General features: G+C 33.6%; 1 protein-coding gene and 1 long non-coding RNA gene across 2 annotated transcripts; both read left to right on the top strand.

Annotated features, from left to right (window-relative positions):
* The first annotated feature begins 2,204 nt into the window (after positions 1-2,204).
* On the top strand, positions 2,205-3,475 carry LOC118037533 (universal stress protein PHOS32). The gene is made up of 4 exons (XM_035043522.2): positions 2,205-2,528; positions 2,624-2,733; positions 2,826-2,947; positions 3,126-3,475. The coding sequence occupies exons 1-4, from the start codon at positions 2,354-2,356 to the stop codon at positions 3,202-3,204; spliced, it is 486 nt and encodes a 161-aa protein (XP_034899413.1). The 5' UTR covers positions 2,205-2,353; the 3' UTR covers positions 3,205-3,475.
* Positions 3,476-5,524: 2,049 nt separating this feature from the next.
* Positions 5,525-7,061, top strand: LOC140954711 (uncharacterized). Its single transcript, XR_012168222.1, has 2 exons — positions 5,525-6,319; positions 6,409-7,061. It is a non-coding gene; the product is annotated as an uncharacterized lncRNA (long non-coding RNA).
* Positions 7,062-20,415: the final 13,354 nt, after the last annotated feature.

Here is a 20,415-nt window from a genome sequence, read left to right as displayed (position 1 = left end):
CAACTCAATTTTTTTTTTATTTTTTTTTAATTTGATCTTTTAATATTAAGTTTGAGAGATGAGTTTTGTAATTTTTTTCAATTTAGTTTTTGTGGAGCTATGCTGGTCTCACAAATTTAGTTAGTTTGTTTCTATTTTCTTGATTTCAATCTTTAATATTGGATTTTTTAAAAAAATAAAGTTTTGTAAATTTTTTTTTATTTTTTTATGAAGTTATTTCAGTCTCATGATACAAGTTACGATTTTAACATGTTTACTTAAGTTGACATGGGTTGATATATATATATATATATATATATATATTAATTGATTTTTTTTAATTTTTCAACATTGATTAATTACAAATTAGACTTTGTATTTTTTTTTTATTTGTTTTATATGGAGTCATCCTAATCTCATTACCAGGTTGCATGTTTGGTAGGTTAACCTGGGTTGACTTGTGTAATTATTTATTTAATTTAATATTTTTTTTCAAAAACTTTCCTTCAACATAGAATTGATTAAAAATTAACCTAAATAATTTATTTTGATTTTCTTCTTATAGGGATTACAATCTCATGACCTGGATCGTAGATTTTACTTGTTAGATCGAGTTAATATAATATATTATTGTCTTAATATTTGAAAAACAATATCAACTAATGTATCACCATATCAATATTTTATAAAAGATATCATATAATATACATCATATTTTGAGTTCAAGTTTAATTTTTTTTTTAAAAAAACATGTTAGCAACACTTTAATATTTTTTACTTTAAAAATAATAATATAATAATATGACTTGTATCAGGGAGCCAATGATCTAGATAAAACTAAAGTTTAGAGGTTGGTGGGATAAAGGACAATCTAATTCTTCAAAGTTAGATGCAATAACAACACAAATCAACATATGATCTCTTATTGTTATTTTTTATTTGAATTAACACACTTTATATATATATATATATATACACACACACACACACCTAGGCCGGTTTCTATTGGCCAACCATATTTCATGATGCCGTAGATTTGACTAAAGATGCAATAAATGCCTCCCATTGGCTTTTCTCCTAGTTAGTGATGGGTGTCCTGAGCTCTTTTTTTTCTAAGGCTATGGGTAACCGATAATTTATCCTGGAAGCATTTAACTATTTCATTAAATGGATGGAGGCTAAGGCCTAGACGGACATAACAATTAACAAAGTGATCTCTTTCATTTAAAATAACATTACATGTCGATTTAGACTATTTAAAGTCTTGATAACTGATGACACGATGGAGTTTGACAACCATAAAATGAAAGAGCAATGTTAGAGACTCCATATTGATTACAAGTTTTTTTCAGTGCCACATCCTTCAACTAACAGTCAAGTCGAGCTCCCCAATATAATCCTACTCAATGAGCTCAAGAAGCCAAGTAAGAGTAGGCAGAGCTACTTAATGGGATTTTATAAGTCTATAGAACGACTAAACAAAATACACTGGGAAAATCAATTTCTCCTTGTAAATGATGTTGAGGTTATGATACTAGCTGAAAATGGGTGCCTAAGTCTTAGGGTAACCCATTACTTCCTTAAAACTAATGAGCAAAGATTAAGAAACAACCTAGATATATTAGAAGAATCCCAGTTGACTGTAGTAGTGAGGAGTGAAACTTATCGATATAGAACTACTCAATATCATAACAATAAGGTAAAACACAAGAGATTTATATTTAGAGACTTGATACTTAGAAAGTTGGAAGTGAAAGATAATAAGGAGAACAAGGGTAAACTAGGTTCAAAGTAAGATGGTTATTCAGGATATTGTCAAGCAACGCTCTGAATATATTGAAATTGAATATCTCTCAAATAATCTAATAAACTATGCTACGTATAAAAATAGACATGTTATTATTAAAATAAAAAAATTATGTATGCGATAAGATAATTTTAATTAAAAAATAAATTTTATACTAAAAAATTAATAGTTGACTTTTTGTATAAATATCTGTTTTAATTTTTATATAATTAAATAAAAACAAAGTTTTGAAGCAGCGTCGCCTACACGGATTCCAAAGAAAATGACAGAGCATGACATGAAGGTGGCCCGCTCAGATGTAAAGCATAAGGGATCGGGCCCATAGTAACAGAATCAATCACCCAGCACACCATGTGTTTTGCTTATTTTCTTTGATTTTTCTTTTTTTTTCCACTCAGAGGAAAGAAAAAAAGGACTCCAACCCTCCACTCCGAAAAGTAAAAAACAACAACATCGTCTTCTTTGTTCTCGGTTTCGGCACTCTCACGCGACTCGTCGTTCTTCCATCTCTTCCTTCCCTCGTAAGATCATACATACCCAGAGCCCAAGACAGAGAAGAGAATCAAGATGCCTGGAGACAGAAATCTTGGTGTGGCTATGGACTTCTCGCCGAGCAGCAAGAACGCTCTCAAATGGGCCATTGATAACTTGGTCGATGATGGGGACACTCTTTACCTCATCAACGTCAATTCCAACTCCCTTGACGAGTCTCGTAACAAACTTTGGGCTGAGTCTGGGTCTCGTAAGTAATTAAATCCCTTTTTTCTTTTTACATGATATATCCCTCTTTTTTTATTTTTAATTTTTATCTGATATGTGTTTTGATGTCTCGATTAGCTCTTATTCCTCTGGATGAGTTCAAAGAACCCGAGGTTTTGAAAAACTATGGTGTTAAAGTAGATATTGAAGTTCTTGATATGCTTGACACCATTTCACGACAGAAAAAGGTATTCCTAGTAATACGAGCAGTCATTTTACAGATTGATCTGTGCTCTTAGTGGGTAGAATTTGATGTTATTGAATTGTTGAATCATCTTAGGTGAGAGTTGTTTCAAAACTGTATTGGGGAGGAGATGCCAGAGAGAAGCTTCTTGATGCAGTCCAAGATATGAAGCTGGACTCTTTGGTCATGGGAAGCAGGGGACTTGGCACTGTTCAAAGGTACCCCTATAATTTCAAAACTAACATGCTTTAATCTGTTTTTAACAAATAGATAATACAAATTAATTAAACAAATATTAATATGAGCTGATTTTCCAAAACATTCACATTTATAGCAAAATAAAAATAAAAATAAAATTTGGTTTGTGATTGTTGTGGGGTTGTGCTGTGAACACAGGATACTGTTGGGGAGTGTGAGCGCCTTTGTGATGGCCAATGCTCCATGCCCCGTGACCATCGTCAAGGAAAAACACTGATGAGGAATGATGAGTTTGGCAGATGGCAAGGAAAAGCAGTTTTAATATTAAATAGATGTGTTTTTTAAATGGTTTTTTGAATGATTTTAATATAATAACATCAAAATAAAATAAAATAAAAACTCTGAAATAGCTTCTTCGATCCGAACACATTTCTGCCTGTCGAATTATGAAATAATTTGGACTTAGCTCGCACACTTTCCATGGAGTGGTCCAATTTTATTATGCTTTGTATTTTAATCCAATGTTTATTGCTTGGTTAATTAATCAATGGTGATGGCTAGCTATGGATGTATGTCCGTTATTATAATTCTTATGATTTACAGCTAAGACGAGTAAAGTGATGTCCTGCTTACTACGTTAACTTTGATCGCAGAGAGAATAATTTGAACATTTTGACGACACACACTTTAAGTATGCTTTTGTGCGTGTAGTATTCTATTTCCATCGTATCCGTCTATCGTGCCGCCTCTTAAGACATGGCTCTCCAGTTTGTAAAAAAAACAAAAAGGAATTTTAATTTTTGTTTAAGAACAAAATGAGGTGTGAGAGCCTTCAATTGAAGAAAAGAGAAAAGAGTGGGAGTTCTATAGTCTTCTTGGTGATGGCGTGGGGGGAGGGAATGAGAGTTCCATTTGAAGAGTTATGGTAGTCTGATATTTGCATTTGAGAGGCAGAAGATTTAAGATCAATCATTGGCGAATTGATGAGAGGTATTTTAACATCATTTGGAGAATATGTTGGTTTGAGATTGTACTAAATATTGAGAGATTCAAGATCAACTCCTACTGAACTGGAGAGAGATCATTAGACATCATTTGAAGAATGTGTCAATTTGAGACTGCACTAAAGAATAAGGGATTCAAGATCAATCCCTTTCTTGGAAAGTGTTCGAAAGCCTTCACTAGAGATTTGGAGATAAGAAATGCATGTTAGACATGCATTATTTTCATTTCTAATATAAACTTGCATTTCTATTGAGGATTATTTGTTATGAGGTGATCTGAGTAATAGTTACGAGGGAGGTTCTTAGAAGGAATATGTATTGGTAGTGGCGTCATGGTATTCGCTTTGATTGCCTTTATAACTTTGAATATTGATCCTATTTTGATTCAAGAGAGTTACAAATCTTTAGGATACACCAAATACCCGTGAGTTGATCCCTCATGGTTTCTCTTCAAGGTTTTATTTCAATTAGGAAAATAATTTTGTTTGAAAAAGGTCTTTCATGTCGGTTGTCTTTGTACAAATAAAGAGACCCATATCATAGCAAATTGACCTTTTTCACCCGAATGTGATTTTCCATGACTTACTTCACTTTGAGCAAACTTTTATCTAGTAAGGTATAAAGTTTTTTATAGAGGGCATGTTCCTTTACCCCGATAATTAAGGCCTCTAAGGCTACTAACTCAAGTAGTTTTTCCATCTTTAGCATCTCATTGAATCTCTTTTAAATATACCTGTGTAGACTCGTCCTTTTGTTGGGTAACATCAAATAGTTTCGTGGAGTTTTTCTTGGCAAGTATGTAGGTGCTAAAGCATGCCACTATCTTAGCGTATAGGTCTCTGAACCTTCAATGGAGCTTGGCTCTAAAATATTGTATAATGCACACGCATACCCATGAAAGATTGTGGGGAGTATTTTGCTCATTGAGTTACTATCCCAGATGAATAACTCTAAGCCACCACGTACATTCTTTACATGCACTCTCAAGTTGGCCGGGTTATCATAGTTGTTCAGACTCATTTTTATAGAAATATAGTTCTTAAAGAGTCGAGTGTTCAATACTTATTTGGACAAGGGAGAACCTCTTCATTGATGGGGGCTGTAGTCATTCCCTTGAGTATGCTCATGTACAAACTATCTCTTCGTCCTTTGTCTATTAGGCTATTGGGAGCCTGAAGAATTTGGCATGGAACGATGGTTACGGTAATTGGTGTCCATCTCACATTAGCTAGGGGGAGTACATCTGGAATACTAATTCTATACATGGGTATTGCAATGGTGCAAGCGACCACTTAAGGGACTTTCAAGAATGTCATTATGTCTAGTCTCCTCAGGGTAGTATAATCATTTATGGGTGCCTAGTGTAGTCAGTGGCCATAATGCTAGGCATATTTTACTAAAGGTGTCCAGACTTATTGAGTTATTGAGGTGGATAAGTTCTAATTTTGCCATTGAGTTGTTAACATGGCCTAAGTGAGGACTTGCCTAATGAGTTGAAGGTTTGGTTGGGTAGAAGTGTTCATGGTAATGAGTATATTTGTCTTATGTCCTGGCCTAGATGTGTCTTAGTTATGCCATGGTGACTTAAAATATCAAAAACAAGTTTTAGAAACTAATAGATTTTTGATCAGTTTCCTACAAGAATAAAATTGATGAGTTGAATAATTGGTTAATCTATTACTTCAAACAATATGATTGATCTCCCTAGATAAAAGGTGTCTAGTGGCTAGATATGGAAAGCCTAGGTGATTGGTAGCCGTTACTTGTAAAAGGTTTCTTTTGATGGATGTAGGGACTCTTAGATGCTTAAGCTAGTAACCTTGTAGGGAGAAAAATTGTAATGATATTTTAGAGAGATGGATTTTGAAAATATGTATCTTGAAATATTTAAAATAAAAATATTGTGAACCAGGAGTTTGAAAGATTCATAGTGTATTTATAGCCCATGAGTCTTTATTGTGAAGAGGAGATTGAGTGTAATTTTATTTTTGTTAAATTTTGAGTTATATTTTACTAAAAATAATAAATATTGGATTTGTATAAAATAGTTAGATACTTGTATGGGGTCTTAGAAAACTTTTCAAGGAAGACTTGGGCGTGGCAAGTTGCTTGAGTATATTAAAGATAAAAAATGGATCGCATTGTTTAGGGCGAGCCCGAGGAGTGGATCTAGGAAGAAAGATTTTATTTAGATAGTTGTCGGGAAAAAATAGAGACTGAGTGCTGTGGTGTTTACCATATGTTTAAAGGGGTTCATACATAATAGCTGTTGCACAGTGACTCGGTTTTCATTGCGCTGTTCTTTGATGAAAGAGATGGCATGGCATGAAGATGGTATTTTTTCAATACTGGAAGGAACTTGTCCATAGCTGCATTATTGCATGTTAGGTGCGTTTCGAAAAGTATTTCATGTTTTATTCGGTGTGGCAAAGAGTTAAATTTTTTTACTTACTAATGCTTGTATGTTAATGTCTCAGGAATATCAGGATTAAAGTGTAATGCTATTAAGGTGTATTCGGTTTGTAAAGTTGAAATGATGCAAAAAGAGGAGGTTAGGATATAGCTGTAGTGAGTAAATGACCAGAGATGTACATGATAGGTTTTAAACTCATAAGACTGGACGGCATCCTGGTTAAAACGCGAATATCTTCTCCCTTGTAATTGATATGAATTTGAAAGTGGCATAAAGCATTAGAAATTATGGGACTTTAGACTATCAAGAATGAATTCGTGTTTGTCCAGTAATCTGTCCACTAACCAATATTTTTTCAAGGGGTTGCATGGCTTTCACCCGTCCAATAACATCTGTGACACGACACAGAGAAGTGCTGTCCATAGATTTGTCAACATGATAAAATCACTAAAAATGAAAATAGTTTGATAAGGCCAACACTAATTTACTTACCTATGAGAAGCCTGGATCGCTTTTCTTTTGATAACACAACAGAGAAATCTTTGAAGCCGAAGTAGTACCTTGGAATATATAGCATCATGTTGGTAATTTCAACTATCTGATGTCGAACTTTAGGTTGATGATTGCTTCATGTTCAACAACAGTGTTGACCAACCGATTCTCAAATGTATATAAATTATTATTTGCGTAATTGTTTTGTAAGTATATCTTTATATATATATATATATATACAATAAAACACAGGATCAAGAAAGATTTATAAATATAAATTTTTTGGAACACAAGCACACCTTGGTGAAGGCGTGGTGGGTTTGGCACAAGCCAGACACAACTATGATTGAACGTGGTAGTGTGATAAGCCCTGACTACACCCAAGAGAATAAGCATCCTCCATATGCATGCCAAACCTAAGAAATGACCATTCTCCTCGGGTACACTCAAAGGGAATGATCAGACCATCCTCCCTAGGGCACGCCAAAGGAAATAAACATCCTTCCCGGGATACACCCCAAGGAGATGACCCTCCTCCTTTAGACTCATCCAATGGACGGACCCAACCTCCTTTAGGCTAAGCCAAGTGAAGGACCCACCTCCTTTAGGTCTAGTCTAGGGGAAGAGCTTAGCCTCAATGAGCTCAGCTACATTTGACGTTTTGGATCATAATCTCCTTACACCTTTTAGGTGTATAAAAGTCTTTCAGGGACCTATCATATTTCCATTAACCTTAATATAGATGTAAGGAATATTTATCCCTCATTAAAAGCGATCAAAGTAAAATTACACTTCAGATCCTCCGGTTCACAAAAGGATAATACTCATGGGCTATAAATACATCATGAGACCTTCAAAACATAAGTTCACAATCTTCATTCTTTATTACATTTATATTTTCAGAGCATCTCTCCTATACCGCGTTGATAACTAAAGGGCAAAATTAGATCTTGCCACCCTAGCAAGTTTTAAAACCCATAACAGCACATAATGCCTTAACTTTAGGGCCACTGGTTGCACCAAGAGCCTGTAGATGATTACACTACTTAGAAGAGACTAGACAAAATGGCATTTATGAAAGTTTTTGAAGGGATCACTCACTCCATTGTCACACCCATGCATAAAACAAATACTCTGAACATACTCCCCCTTAGTTACTATGGAACGGACACCAATCACCGTCGTTCTATGCTAAGCTCTCCAAGCTTCCAAAAGCCCAACAGACAAAGTACTAGAAGACAATTTGTGCATAAGCATACTTAGAGGAATGTTTATAGCCCCCATCATTGGAGAGTTTCTCCATTTTCCAGACATATATTCAACACTCAACTCCTTGAGGACTACTTTTTTATGAAAATAAGTTTGGACAACTATGATGGCTCGACCGACCTAAGGGAGCATGTGCAAAATGTGTATAGTAGCTTGGAACTGATGATATAAGATAGTGACTCAATGTACATGATATTCCTTACAACCTTTAAAGGATCTGTGCGTGCTTGGTATAACAACCTAAAACAAAACTCTATTGAAGGGTTTAATGATCCTCCACACCAAGCTAGTGGCTCACTTTAACACCAGCATAATTGCCAAGAAAAACTTCAAAAAGCTGTTTAATGTTATGTAACAAGGGGACAAGACCACACAACTATATTTGAAGAGATTCAATGAGGAGATGCTTAAGGTGCAAGAATTAATTGAGCTACTAGCCTTAGAAGCCTTGATAAGAGGAGTAAGGGAACATGTCTTTTAGAGAAAACTTTATGCCTTACTAGATGAAAGCTTGCCCAAAGTTAAGCAATTCATGGAAAATCACATACGGATTAAAGAGGCTAGTTTACTATTACATGAACCTCTTCGTGTTTACAAGAACAACCAATGTAAATGATCTTCCAAGTGAAGCAATTGAAGAAATTGGAAGTTTATTGATCAATTAAGGGTCAAATTGCATAAATCAGAGACCAAGGACTACATTGAAAAAGCTGGCCAACTTCAAGGCCGAGAATTGAATTTGGTAGGGATGTAATTGAAATGATTTTTAAAATCAAAATTACAATTTAGGGCTTGATTGAACAAATTTTAAATTAAAGACTGATTTGGATTTTGACAGGATTTTGCTACCTTTTCCTTTTAAATGAAATGGTGCGTTTTGTCCAAAAAAAGTTAGTTCATTCACTATTTATTAAAAAAAAAGCCCAAAACGATACTGTTTTGAACAACACTGTGGGTCTTGTTCTTCCCCTGGATGCGCAAAGCAGGGGAATAAGAAGATTTTTCTTCCTCTCTTTTCCACTGCTTTCTCTCTAAAAAAGAAGCCGACCAAGGACCCCCACCTGCCCAAAGCTTTCCACATGTTGGGGAAAAGGGAGGAGATGTGTCCCTCGTGTGGTGGAGGGGCGGCTGCACAGGAGCCGCCCAGTCCATATCTCTCCCCTGTTGTTACCTATAAATACCAGGTATACGAGGACAGAGAAAGAGGAGGGAGGATAGAGGAGAGATGAGAGAAAGAAAGAAAGAAAAACAGAGAGAGGAAGAGAGAAGAAAAAAAAAAACGAGAAGAAAAAAGAAGAAGAAAAAAACAGAGGAGGTGCTGCCACCAACACCGCCCCCGCCTGGAACCACCGCCACCGTTGGCCATCACTGACGAATGAGGCTATGCTTCACTTCTCTAGGTAAAAACTCCGCCCCCTTTTCTTTTGCTTTTGTTTCTTCCCTCGCCATGTAGGACGTGCACAGTGCACATCTCTGTAGGCAAGGTGAAGTTGGTTACTGTGCTAATACATAATAACCAGCTGATGTGGGCTGGGCTAAGCCAACCCATGGATCTTGGGCTAAGTTTGGTCCAACCTAACAATAGAAAAACAATTTTTGAATTTTTTTTAATGATTTCCCCACGTTTTGTTTTATGCTATTTTGTTTAATATCGGTTTGTATTTTATATCGTAAAATACAAAATCCGGTATTAAAATACCCGGTTTTCATCAACTTTTGAAAAATACAAAAACAAATTTAAAAACACAAGGGAAGAAAAATGTTTTTGTACATACGGTTAAGTATCTTAAAGCTAAAAAATCATATTGTGTTTTCCATACACCAAAAAAGAGATATATTTTAGCATGCATTTTGGCTTTAATAACCAGTTTATTAAAGTCACGAGAATGGTGGCCAAAATTTTAAAAATAACAAAAAAATTTATTCTGTTGTCTTCTAGTATCCGGGGTACGACTTTACACGTAAGACGCATTCTGAACATCATTTTCTTTTTGTGATACTAGAACGGTTAGGCTTTTACCCATAAGATAAAGAACCTTCTTATTGAGGAGGGTTTTTTTTCTTGAACCCTTAGAACCGACCAACAACTAGAAAACACAACAAAATCTTAGTTTTTATCAGACATTAAAACAATGCAGCCTACCTTTGGTAAGACGTATTTGGGGTGCTAATACCTTTTCTTTACGCAATTAGTCTCCGTATTCGATCTTTGAGACCAGTTAGTGTTCATAGTGACCAAAATACTAGTTGACAACTCCCATTCTTTTTTTTCCATGGAAAAAGACAAGAATTCCTTGTTTCCCTATATTTGCCAGATAGACTTATATATACTCGAGGGTGGATGATTTTTGCAATGCCGCACATGTGCAACAACTATATGCACCAATCTCTAAGGGATGGATGTAATTGGTCCCCTTAATACAAATAGCAACATCATGTAATCACCACTCTTAATGGGTGGCTCTCATATCCCATAAAAAAAAAAGATCATGATGACCACTTTTTAGTAGAGGGATTTTAAGCTCCATGATAATACTGGGAAAGCTACAAGCTCCTACCTACTAAGAACCTATAATCACTTAAGAGTTTATAGGTATAGGTTCACCCTTATTGGATTCCACATAACCACTTAGGAATTTGTAAAGATGATGGGCATGGTACCCTCAATCTTTTTAAAATTTTCCAAGTATAAATTCTTAGTCTTTTATATATGAAAGAATTTCTTTTAGTCCATATTCATATTTCTCTACACTTTTCTTGGCTTTCCCTCATTTTTATACAAGCAAAACTTAGTGCTCTACCTGAATTGAGAGATTGATTAAAGTCATTGCATATTATTATATCACAAAGACTGGGGGGGCTACTGAGGAACCAAGTTTTTATCAGTATATCTTTGGTCGACTGAAGGCCCAACAATCCTTTCTTTTTTAGATTTTTTTATTTTTTAAATGGGTTGGACTTAGCCTAGCCATGTGGACTGGGTTGAAACGAGTTTAGCCCAGCTTACATTTTGCCAGCACTTGTAAGATGTGAATTAATTCATGTCTTGCATGTAGGCATGAAAATGCAAGGGGAGAAGGACGAAGAAGTTTACTTGGGTTGGATGGATTGTTTGCTAGCAACTCACATTGGAGCTGTTAGTGGAGAAGCTTGTGGTGGAGAGGTTGGTTTGAAATGGCCAACTCTGCTAGAAGAAAAGATTGGGCATTAGTGAGATTACCCTATTGCCAATGAGAAGATGGAGTTGCAAGGGTGTTGGGCTACTGTTGATCATGATGTAGAGGTTGGAGCTATTAGGATTCACGATGGAAAAGATGGTTATAGTAGTGGCGAAGAGAACAATGTTGAAAATGCTAAAAAAAGCTACTTTTTTGCTCACTTTGCACTCTTCTCTCTTGCTTCTTAATGACCAGAATCCACTTCTATTTATAGGGGGAAAGAGGGATATCTTGTCTTTATTAGGGACTAATCTTGGTTGTTGATTCAATCGAGAAAGATCTCAATTGTTTGCACAAAGTCATTATAATAAGCTACTAAATTCGGCTGCTATTGGCTAATCAAGTTAGCCTTTTTGGGGTGACATCGTGGCAACTATAGGGGCAATCAGTTAGGAAGAATTATGTTGTGGTGTAGTACAATGTTAGGCCATCATAGTTGTGTATGGTTTGTCCGATTTGGTGGAAAGTCGAAGCATTAAATGCTCAAAAAAAGTAACCACCCAAGTAGCTTTTTTGGTATGAAAGATTAAAGATGATGAACAGTAGCCAGATAATAAGTCATCCGATGTCTTTTTTTTGTTCCCATGCTAGTCAAAACAACAATGTTTTACACCAAAATAAACTGTTTTGGTCAAAACACACCGTTTTACTTAAGTGAAACGATGCCGTTTTGATTTTCTTTGATTTTAATTAGGGACTTGACTAAAGTTCAAATTAGTCCTTCAACTTTTTTTCTTTCAATTGCATCCCTAATTGACCTCGAACTTTTAATTTTATGTGATTTTACCTTTACCAAACTCCAATGCCAACCTTGAATTTCAATGCCTTTTCATTTTGGTCTTTGATTTTGGATTTATGCAAATTAACCCTCAATTGACCATTAAACTTTCCATTCACTTCAATTTCACCCATGTTTTCAAACGAATTAAGTCCCTAAAGTTTAACGCCTTTTTCAAAAAGGCCCTTAGTTATGAACCTCTTTAATTTAACCCTTAATTGACCTTAAACCTTAATTTTGTTGCAATGTTGTCCCTCATTTCAATCAATTGACTTCGTAAAATGTAAGTTTGACCCTTAAAATTTCAATCTTCTTGATTAAACCCAAATTAGGCTCTCAAACTTAATTTTTCACCAATTAAGTCCCTAATAAAATTAGTTTGACCAATTAAGTCCTTGTAAGGATTAAATCTTTTAATTTAACCTAAATTAGTTCTTAAACATATTTAAACTTTTAATTTGATCCATAATTAAATTAAATTGGCCTATTAAAAATCTAATTAAGTCTCTAGGGCTTCATTGTTTTATGTAAGCTCATCCAATGATTAATTAATTTGACCTTGAATCTGCATTGTCTATTTAGTCTTGAGTTTAATGGGGGTATGATTGGGCTCATAATTCCATCCAAATATTTAGCTTAATTATTCTATATATCCGAAACCTTTTTTAGCATGCTTTTCCAAATTATTGGTCTTTTCTAGGTGCCGGATTTGGTTTCTGACCCTTTAAAGTATTTTTTTTTCTCGATATCAAGTATAACTATCTTCATATTTAATTGTATATCAAGGCTATTTATGTTTTCATGCCACTCCTCAAATTGCTCTTTCATTTTCTTCACCTCTTCTTCTTGGAATTCCAACTAAGTATGGATTGTAAAAACACGATCTCTCAAGTCATTTGCTTTACTCAGATATTCCCTCATATCTAACTCAATTCCCCTTCTTACTTCTCTTTTATCATCAGTTTGGACCTTGTATTGAGCTTTTAAGCTTCTTTTTTCTTCAATAGTAAGATGAGCCAATATGTTATTCTCCTTTTCAACCTCTAGCCTTATTTTGTTGTGATCTCTCTCTTTTTTCAAAGAGGCTATTAACTCATTGTTAGCATATCTTCTAATTTCAAAGGTCTTTTTCAAAGTCAAAAACTTTTTTTCTAGCATCACATGCTTATTTACCATATTGTCATATTTGGCCATTTTTTCTTCCAACTATTCTCGGATTCCACACATAATTTATTTATATTGGAAGTTCTTTTCTTGTAATAAATCTTGTATCAATTCAGCTATCTGTTCATCCTTTTCTCTTAACTATTGGTTCATGAAGCTTTTCATCCTTTCTTCTTGCAAAAGTTATTTTTCTAAGAAATTCTACTGACTCTTGTAGTTACCTAGCTCAATCCTCAACCTATCTAACTCATTTTGCAAATTTTATTCATTATTTATCCCTTTTCTTTTGGGTTCCATAGTGGTGAGTGTGCTTTCCTTGATGACTGCATTTTGGCTTTACATCATCATACCTTTGAGTACCCTGGATAATTCACCACTCCTTCATATTAAGTAATTAAGGCTGGCTAAGGATTCTTTTTATTGCTCCTCCTTGCAGACTAAAATAAGTTATCTCCAATCACATCTATGGCGTGTAGCTTGACTAAATAATTATCCTCCTTGAATAAACCAGTATACTCAACTACCCCCAGGTTCTCAGTATGTATTGTGTGCCTCTAAACTACCTAATTACCAGCGAGGGTGAATAGCTAATATAACTAGTTAGGCCATGAACGAGACCTATGCTTTGTCACCACAACTTATAAGATAAGACGGACAACCCACCTAAGAAGCGTTTCCACCTAAAATTACTCTAAGGGAGTGCTTAGTATTTTTTTTTACCCATACCTTCTTATCTAAGTCATTCCATTCTTCACTTAAAATCAGCCTAAGGGGTCTCATTTTAAACCACCATAAATTATTGAAAACTTCTCTCGGTGTCTCCAAATGACTCACTATCCAAATAAATAACAAAGGAATACAACATTGCATTGCTTCTTTTTTATACAGTCTATAATGATTTAAGGACAATAAAGCTTAAGCCAAGATAGTTGAGGTAGGGTTATTCTTTGTCCATTCATATTCAATGAAGGCATTGGCAGTTTCAATACTGATCATCCTAATAGCTTATGAAGGAAACAAAACTAACTTGAAGATGGCAAAAAACAACTGTTTGGTATTTCTCTTCACCCTTCTTTCCATTTGCTTTATATGTCCTCAACTTATTGTCAATCAACTTCCATTTAAATCCTCCATTAGATATCCTATACTGGTCAACTTGATCTAGACATAATTATTTTGTGACCTTGATAGCTGTATTCTCAATTCTTTTATGAAAAATACTTTGTGAGGATCATTTGGGAAATTTAAAATAGGCATTCCCCTTCAACTAATTACATCATCTCATATCTTTTCCCATACTCAGAAAGGGTCATATAAGTCATGGTTTTAGCTTGGAAATCTTGTAGAGTTCAAAATTTTAATTAGGTTTGCAAAAACTAAAGTATTAAGGAGTTCATACCCTAAGGGAAGGTTCTAGGCTAATATATAAGGGGTTAGCTTTCTACTTGGTCTAAAAAAAGGGTTCATAATCTACTAGTGACCACTTTTCATAAGGCCAGTATAGGAGTTTACATTAATTGGTTGGGGCATAGTGTGATTGTCATTACTAAGTAAACACTTAGCTCTTAGTTAAATGTTTTACGAATCTAAACCTTGACTGAAAGTTATGAGGAAGATCGCTACTCCCCACCTAATCTTGAATTGGGTTTGTTCAAAAATCAAGATGTGTGGAGGCATTACACCATACTTGATGTACTTATGCATGAGCAATATATAAAATACATGTTAGAGTTGTAAAATAAAAATATGCTAAAATTAAACAGACTAAAATAAATAAGCAAACAATCAATTAAGCAAAGCTTAGTCTAATCAAACAAGGCTTCCACAGTGGACTCATCATCTTATCATGACATGCATTGTATCGCATGGCGGTTCCGCCTTTTAAAATTAAATGGGGGTTTGGGTTTAATCATAAAGTTATGATAATGGGGTTCAGGAGTCGCCACCTAGTATTATAGTCATTAGGAAACTAATTCTTTAGGATTTAGCTGTATGCATGAAAACAAAACATATTTTTTTTATATATAAAAAAAATAAACTTTTAGAATTTTTCAGGAAAAAATTAGATATTTTGATACTGGTTTGTATCTTATAGTGTAAGTCTACAACTCGATATTAGACAAAATCATTAGAAAAACACGTGATGGACCAACAAATAATTTAAAAATGGTCTTTAGAAAAATAAAAAAACAATTCCTGAAATGTTTTTAATATATATATATATATATATATATATATAAAATTGGGTTGGACCCAGCTTGAAGTCTAGCCCAATTGAATTGGTTGGGCCGACTATAGGCCCAACAATCCTTTCTTCTTCTTCTTCTTCTTTTTTTAATTGGTTGGATGAGTAGTACTTAAAAGTGCATTTTTATCAAGGTTTTATATCATCATTTTACACTTGAAGTATCAATAACTCCTTAACTAGAGCATGTTTTATAATAACATGTCTAATAATATAAGATACCTTTAATTTATGCTAAATGTTCATTTAAATGCAAGCCCCTATCACATAAATCAAAGAATTGATTGATGAGTTGAACTACTAAAATTGAGAAGATAAAGAGAGGGTTAAGCTTAAAAAAAAGATGTTGATTCAATTCAAACTGAAACATTGTTCAGTCATTGGGTCATATCTGGAGTTGTAGATCTTGGATTTCAGTTTGGTTTATATGGCTAGAAAGCTAAGACATAGGCCTAAAACATTTATGAGAGTCCATGACTTAATTCTGCCGTTTGGAAGTCCAAATCTTAACATTAAAAGAGAAGTCTGAATTTGTCCTGTAGCACAGACGCTGTTCAGTGTTCAACCCATATCTCGAGTTCTAGAAGCCCAAATGACCTCATTCTTGTTTTGTTGGAAAGCTGGGATAATTTCTCAGAACCTTCATAAAGACTATCTATTCAAATTATGATATTACCAATGATGTTTTCTATAAACAAGAAGATAATGATTATTACCAAGTCAAGAGGTGGCCACTTACTTAACAATTAGTCATCAAATCAATAGTTCTGAATTTTGGCCTATAAAAGGAGGCATTTGCCATGCATTTAGGCTTCTTGGTTTTCAGATCAAGATCATGCTTTTTATTTCTTTGTTTATATTTTTGTAATGTTTAAGTTTTATTTCATGTTATATTTTTCTTAATCTCTTGTTAAGCTTTTCATTTCCTTTATTATACTTATGTTCTTATGTTGTTTATTTATGTTTCTCTTCTTCATTATGTTTAGCTAAGTTTATTATGTAAAGGTGAAAAGGTTTGACTAATGGTGTTAGAATAGGTATAATATAAACTCAACATAGAGTTCAATGTTTATATCCAAGAAAGTTTGTTATTAACATGTCTTATCTTTTTATCTTACTAATTCTTAATACCTTGTTAAATGGTTAATCTAGATTTGTGTTGTATAACACTTGGTATAACAATTGCTTGACACTTTCATAACCAACTATATGGTATAACCTACGCATGTGCTATGAAAGGAACTTGATTTGTTGTTAACATAAGTTAGCATCATGAATTTCTGACAATATTTAAAAGTTTGGTGTTACTTAAATAAGATAATTAATATGATCATGTTAACAATTTATAATGAGCTATTAATGACAAATCATCTGATTGGAACTTCTTTTGTGTGTGGTTTCCAGTTGAATAATATAAAGAGTTTATATTACATTTATTTTTAATACCATTAGTGGATCCTCTAACTTTGATATTTGTTTTTATCATTGTTTAATCCTCATATTAATATTACATCTCGAAGTCCTCTTTAACTTATTATTATTATTATTATTATTTATAATTTACATGTTAACCTCCATGTGGTTCGATCCTGATCTTGCTGAGTTCTTTATTACTTCGACACACCTGCACTTGGGATAAGAAATCAATCTTTTGATCGTGTCACTAGACCCAATGCAACCATGTAGGCTGGGCTGAAACAAGTCTAACTCAATTTACATTTGCTTGCGAAAGCCAACAATTGCAGGATGTGAGTTAATTCATGTCTTGTATGCAAGCATGAAAATGCAAGGGAGAAAGGAAGAAGAAGCTTACTAGGGCTGGATGAGTTATTGCTGGTGGCTCACAATGGAGCTCTTGGTTGAGAAGCTAGTGGTGGAGAGGCTGGTTTGAAATGGATGGCTGTGCTAGAAGAAGACATTAGGCATCAGTGAGATTACCTCTATTACCAGTGAAAAGATGAAGTTCTAAGGCTGTTCGACTGTTGTTGATTATGGCATAGAGACTGAAGTTGCTAGGATTTACGACGGAGAGAAAAAAATGTTGAAAATGCTATAAAAACTAGTGTTTTGCTCACTTTGCACTCTTCTCTCTTGCTCATTAATGCCTAAAATCCACTTCTATTTATATAAGGGAAAGGGGGACATCTTGTTTTTATTGGGGACCAATCTTGACCCTTGATTCAATAGGAAAGGATCTCAATTGTTGGCTTAAAGTCATCATAAGGAGATGTTAAACTCGACTGCTAATGGCTGATCATGTTAGCCTATTTGAGGTGACACAACGATGGCTGTTGGGGCAATCAGTTTATAAGAATTATGCTGGGGTGTAATACAATGCCAGGCTATCATAGTGTTGTATGATTTGTCCCAATCAGTAAAGAGACGAAGTATTAAATGATCTAAAAAAGTAGCCATCCGAGCAACCTTTCTGGTGCGAAAGGTTGAAGATGATGAACTATAGCCAGACAACAAGTCGTTTGGCATCTTTTATTTTTATTCTTGTATTGGTCAAAACACCTTCGTGTTGTACCAAAGAAACTATCTTGGTCAAAATGCACTGTTTTATTTAAGTGAAACGATGCTATTTTGATTTTCTTAGGGTTTTAATTATAGACTTTACTAAAGTTCAATTTAGCCCTTCAGCTTGTTTTTTCTTTTAATTGCATCCCTAATTAACCTCAAACTTTTAATTTTATGCGATTTTACCCTTACTGAACTCCAATACCAACCCTGAATTTCAACACCATTTCATTTTGGTCTTTGATTTTGGATTTATGCAAATTAACCCTTAATTGACCATTAAACTTTCAATTCACTTCAATTTCACCCATGTTTTCAAACGAATTCAGTCCCTGAAGTTTAATGTCTTTTTTAAAAAGATCCTTAGTTATAAAATTTTTTAATTCAACCCTTCATTGACCCTAAACCTTGATTTTCTTGCAATGTTGTCCCTTGTTTCAATTAATTGACTTCGTAAAAAATAAGTTCGAACCTCTAAAATTTCAATCTTCTTGATTAAGCCTAAATTAGGCTCTCAAACTTAATTTTTCACCAATGAAGTCCCTAATAAAATTATTTTTACCAATTAAGTCCTTGCAAGGATTAAATCTTTTAATTGGACCCAAATTAAGTCTTAAACATATTTAAACTTTTAATTTGGTCCATAATTAAATCAAAGGCCTATTAAAAATCTAATTAAGTAATTGGGCTTAATTTTTTTATGAAAGCTCATACAATAATTAGTTAATTTGGCATTGAATCTGCATTGTCTCTTTAGTCTTGAGTATAATAGGACATGATTCCATCCAAAATTTTAGGTTAATTATTTTATATATATGTGTATACACACACACGCGCGCACACACACACACACACAATAGGACATGATTGGGCTCGTAATTCCATCCAAAATTTTAGGTTAATTATATATATATATATATATATATATATATATCTCTCTCTCTCTCTCTCTCTCTCTCTCTCTCTCTCTCTCTCTGAAACCTTTCTTAGCTTGCTTTTCCAAATTGACAGTCTTCTTGTTATTATTGCATTTGTTTTTTGTTTTTGTTAATTTGAAAGGAAAAGGGTAAATTTGGGGGAAGAACCCAAAAATGGATTATGATATGAGATATGGATGTTTTTGAGTAATTGAAAAAAAATTAGAATCAAATATTATGAAAATAACTTGATTGACACCTAAATATCCCAAAGAACACTTTTGTACACTAGCCAATTTGATTTCAACAATAACAAATCAAGTTTTAATAGTTGACACAAATTTGGAACCTAAACCAAAAAATGTTGAAATGACCTCATATTGGATATATATTTTGATTAGACTCCAAATAAACAGAATATCTATTTTTAAGTAATTTTAATATGGCCTATCTAATTTCACCTTATTTTAGTTTCAATAGCAGAATCTATAACATCTTTGTTTGAACGACTTTGTCTCTTTTATTTTACTCTTTATGTTACTGATATATGTTGTGACAATAATGAAATGAGATAACACTTGGAAATAATGAGTTTCAACATGCAGAATAAGAAGAAAAAAAAATACAAAAGGATATAATCTAATAAATGGAGTCTAGCTCTAATACCACCTAATGTGAGACTCATGATGAGTCACATAACCCACATGCAAGAAAGAAAAATCCTGAAAAGCTAAAGAATTAGGTTTGATAGGAGTGTGACACAAAAATTATTTGAACTAAAGCACTAACACTATTAAAATAAACCTCTACCCAATAAATACAAATTCACAAACATAAAATATAATGAATATGCCACAAAAATATTTATTCTTTGATAAGTCAAATTAGTTCTTTAGAGAACTAAAGAATGCGAGAATACCTCTCACATACAAGCAATATTATTTTAAAATCAAAGTTTATAAAAAAAACCCCTAAATACAAGCTAAATAACCTTATATATAATAGGTAAAAAAATCCTAAATAATTAAGGAAAAATAATAAAATAGCTCTAAATAAAACAAGAAAAAAAATCATGAATGAACAAGGAAACTAATATAAGTTTCATACAATAGATTCTAGACCTTATTTTAAGACCTTTTCAATGTTAGATTGACTTGAAATTCTAATCGTATATAAAATAAAACCTCTAGAAACTTCTGTAAAATTTTAGTTTGATCCAACGGTCAGATTAAAAATTGTACTTGTTTGCGTAAAATTATGCATTAGAAAAAATAGGTTCAAACCACCTTTAACTCTCTTAAATAAGTTTGGAAATCATTGTAATGGCTGATGCCCTTAGTTTCCTTGTAGAATATGAAACTCCTAAAACAATCTGTCAAAATATCTTTGTAATGTTAGGATTAATTGTTCAAACAAGGTTGTCATCATGATGCCAACCCTAAGCCAATGTTATGGAAGAATTGGGCCT

This window comes from Populus alba, chromosome 16 (assembly GCF_005239225.2).
Source record: "Populus alba chromosome 16, ASM523922v2, whole genome shotgun sequence".
NCBI lineage: Eukaryota > Viridiplantae > Streptophyta > Magnoliopsida > Malpighiales > Salicaceae > Populus > Populus alba.
Note: the sequence above shows the minus strand (reverse complement) of the source record. Positions and strands in the feature narration are given on the sequence as shown.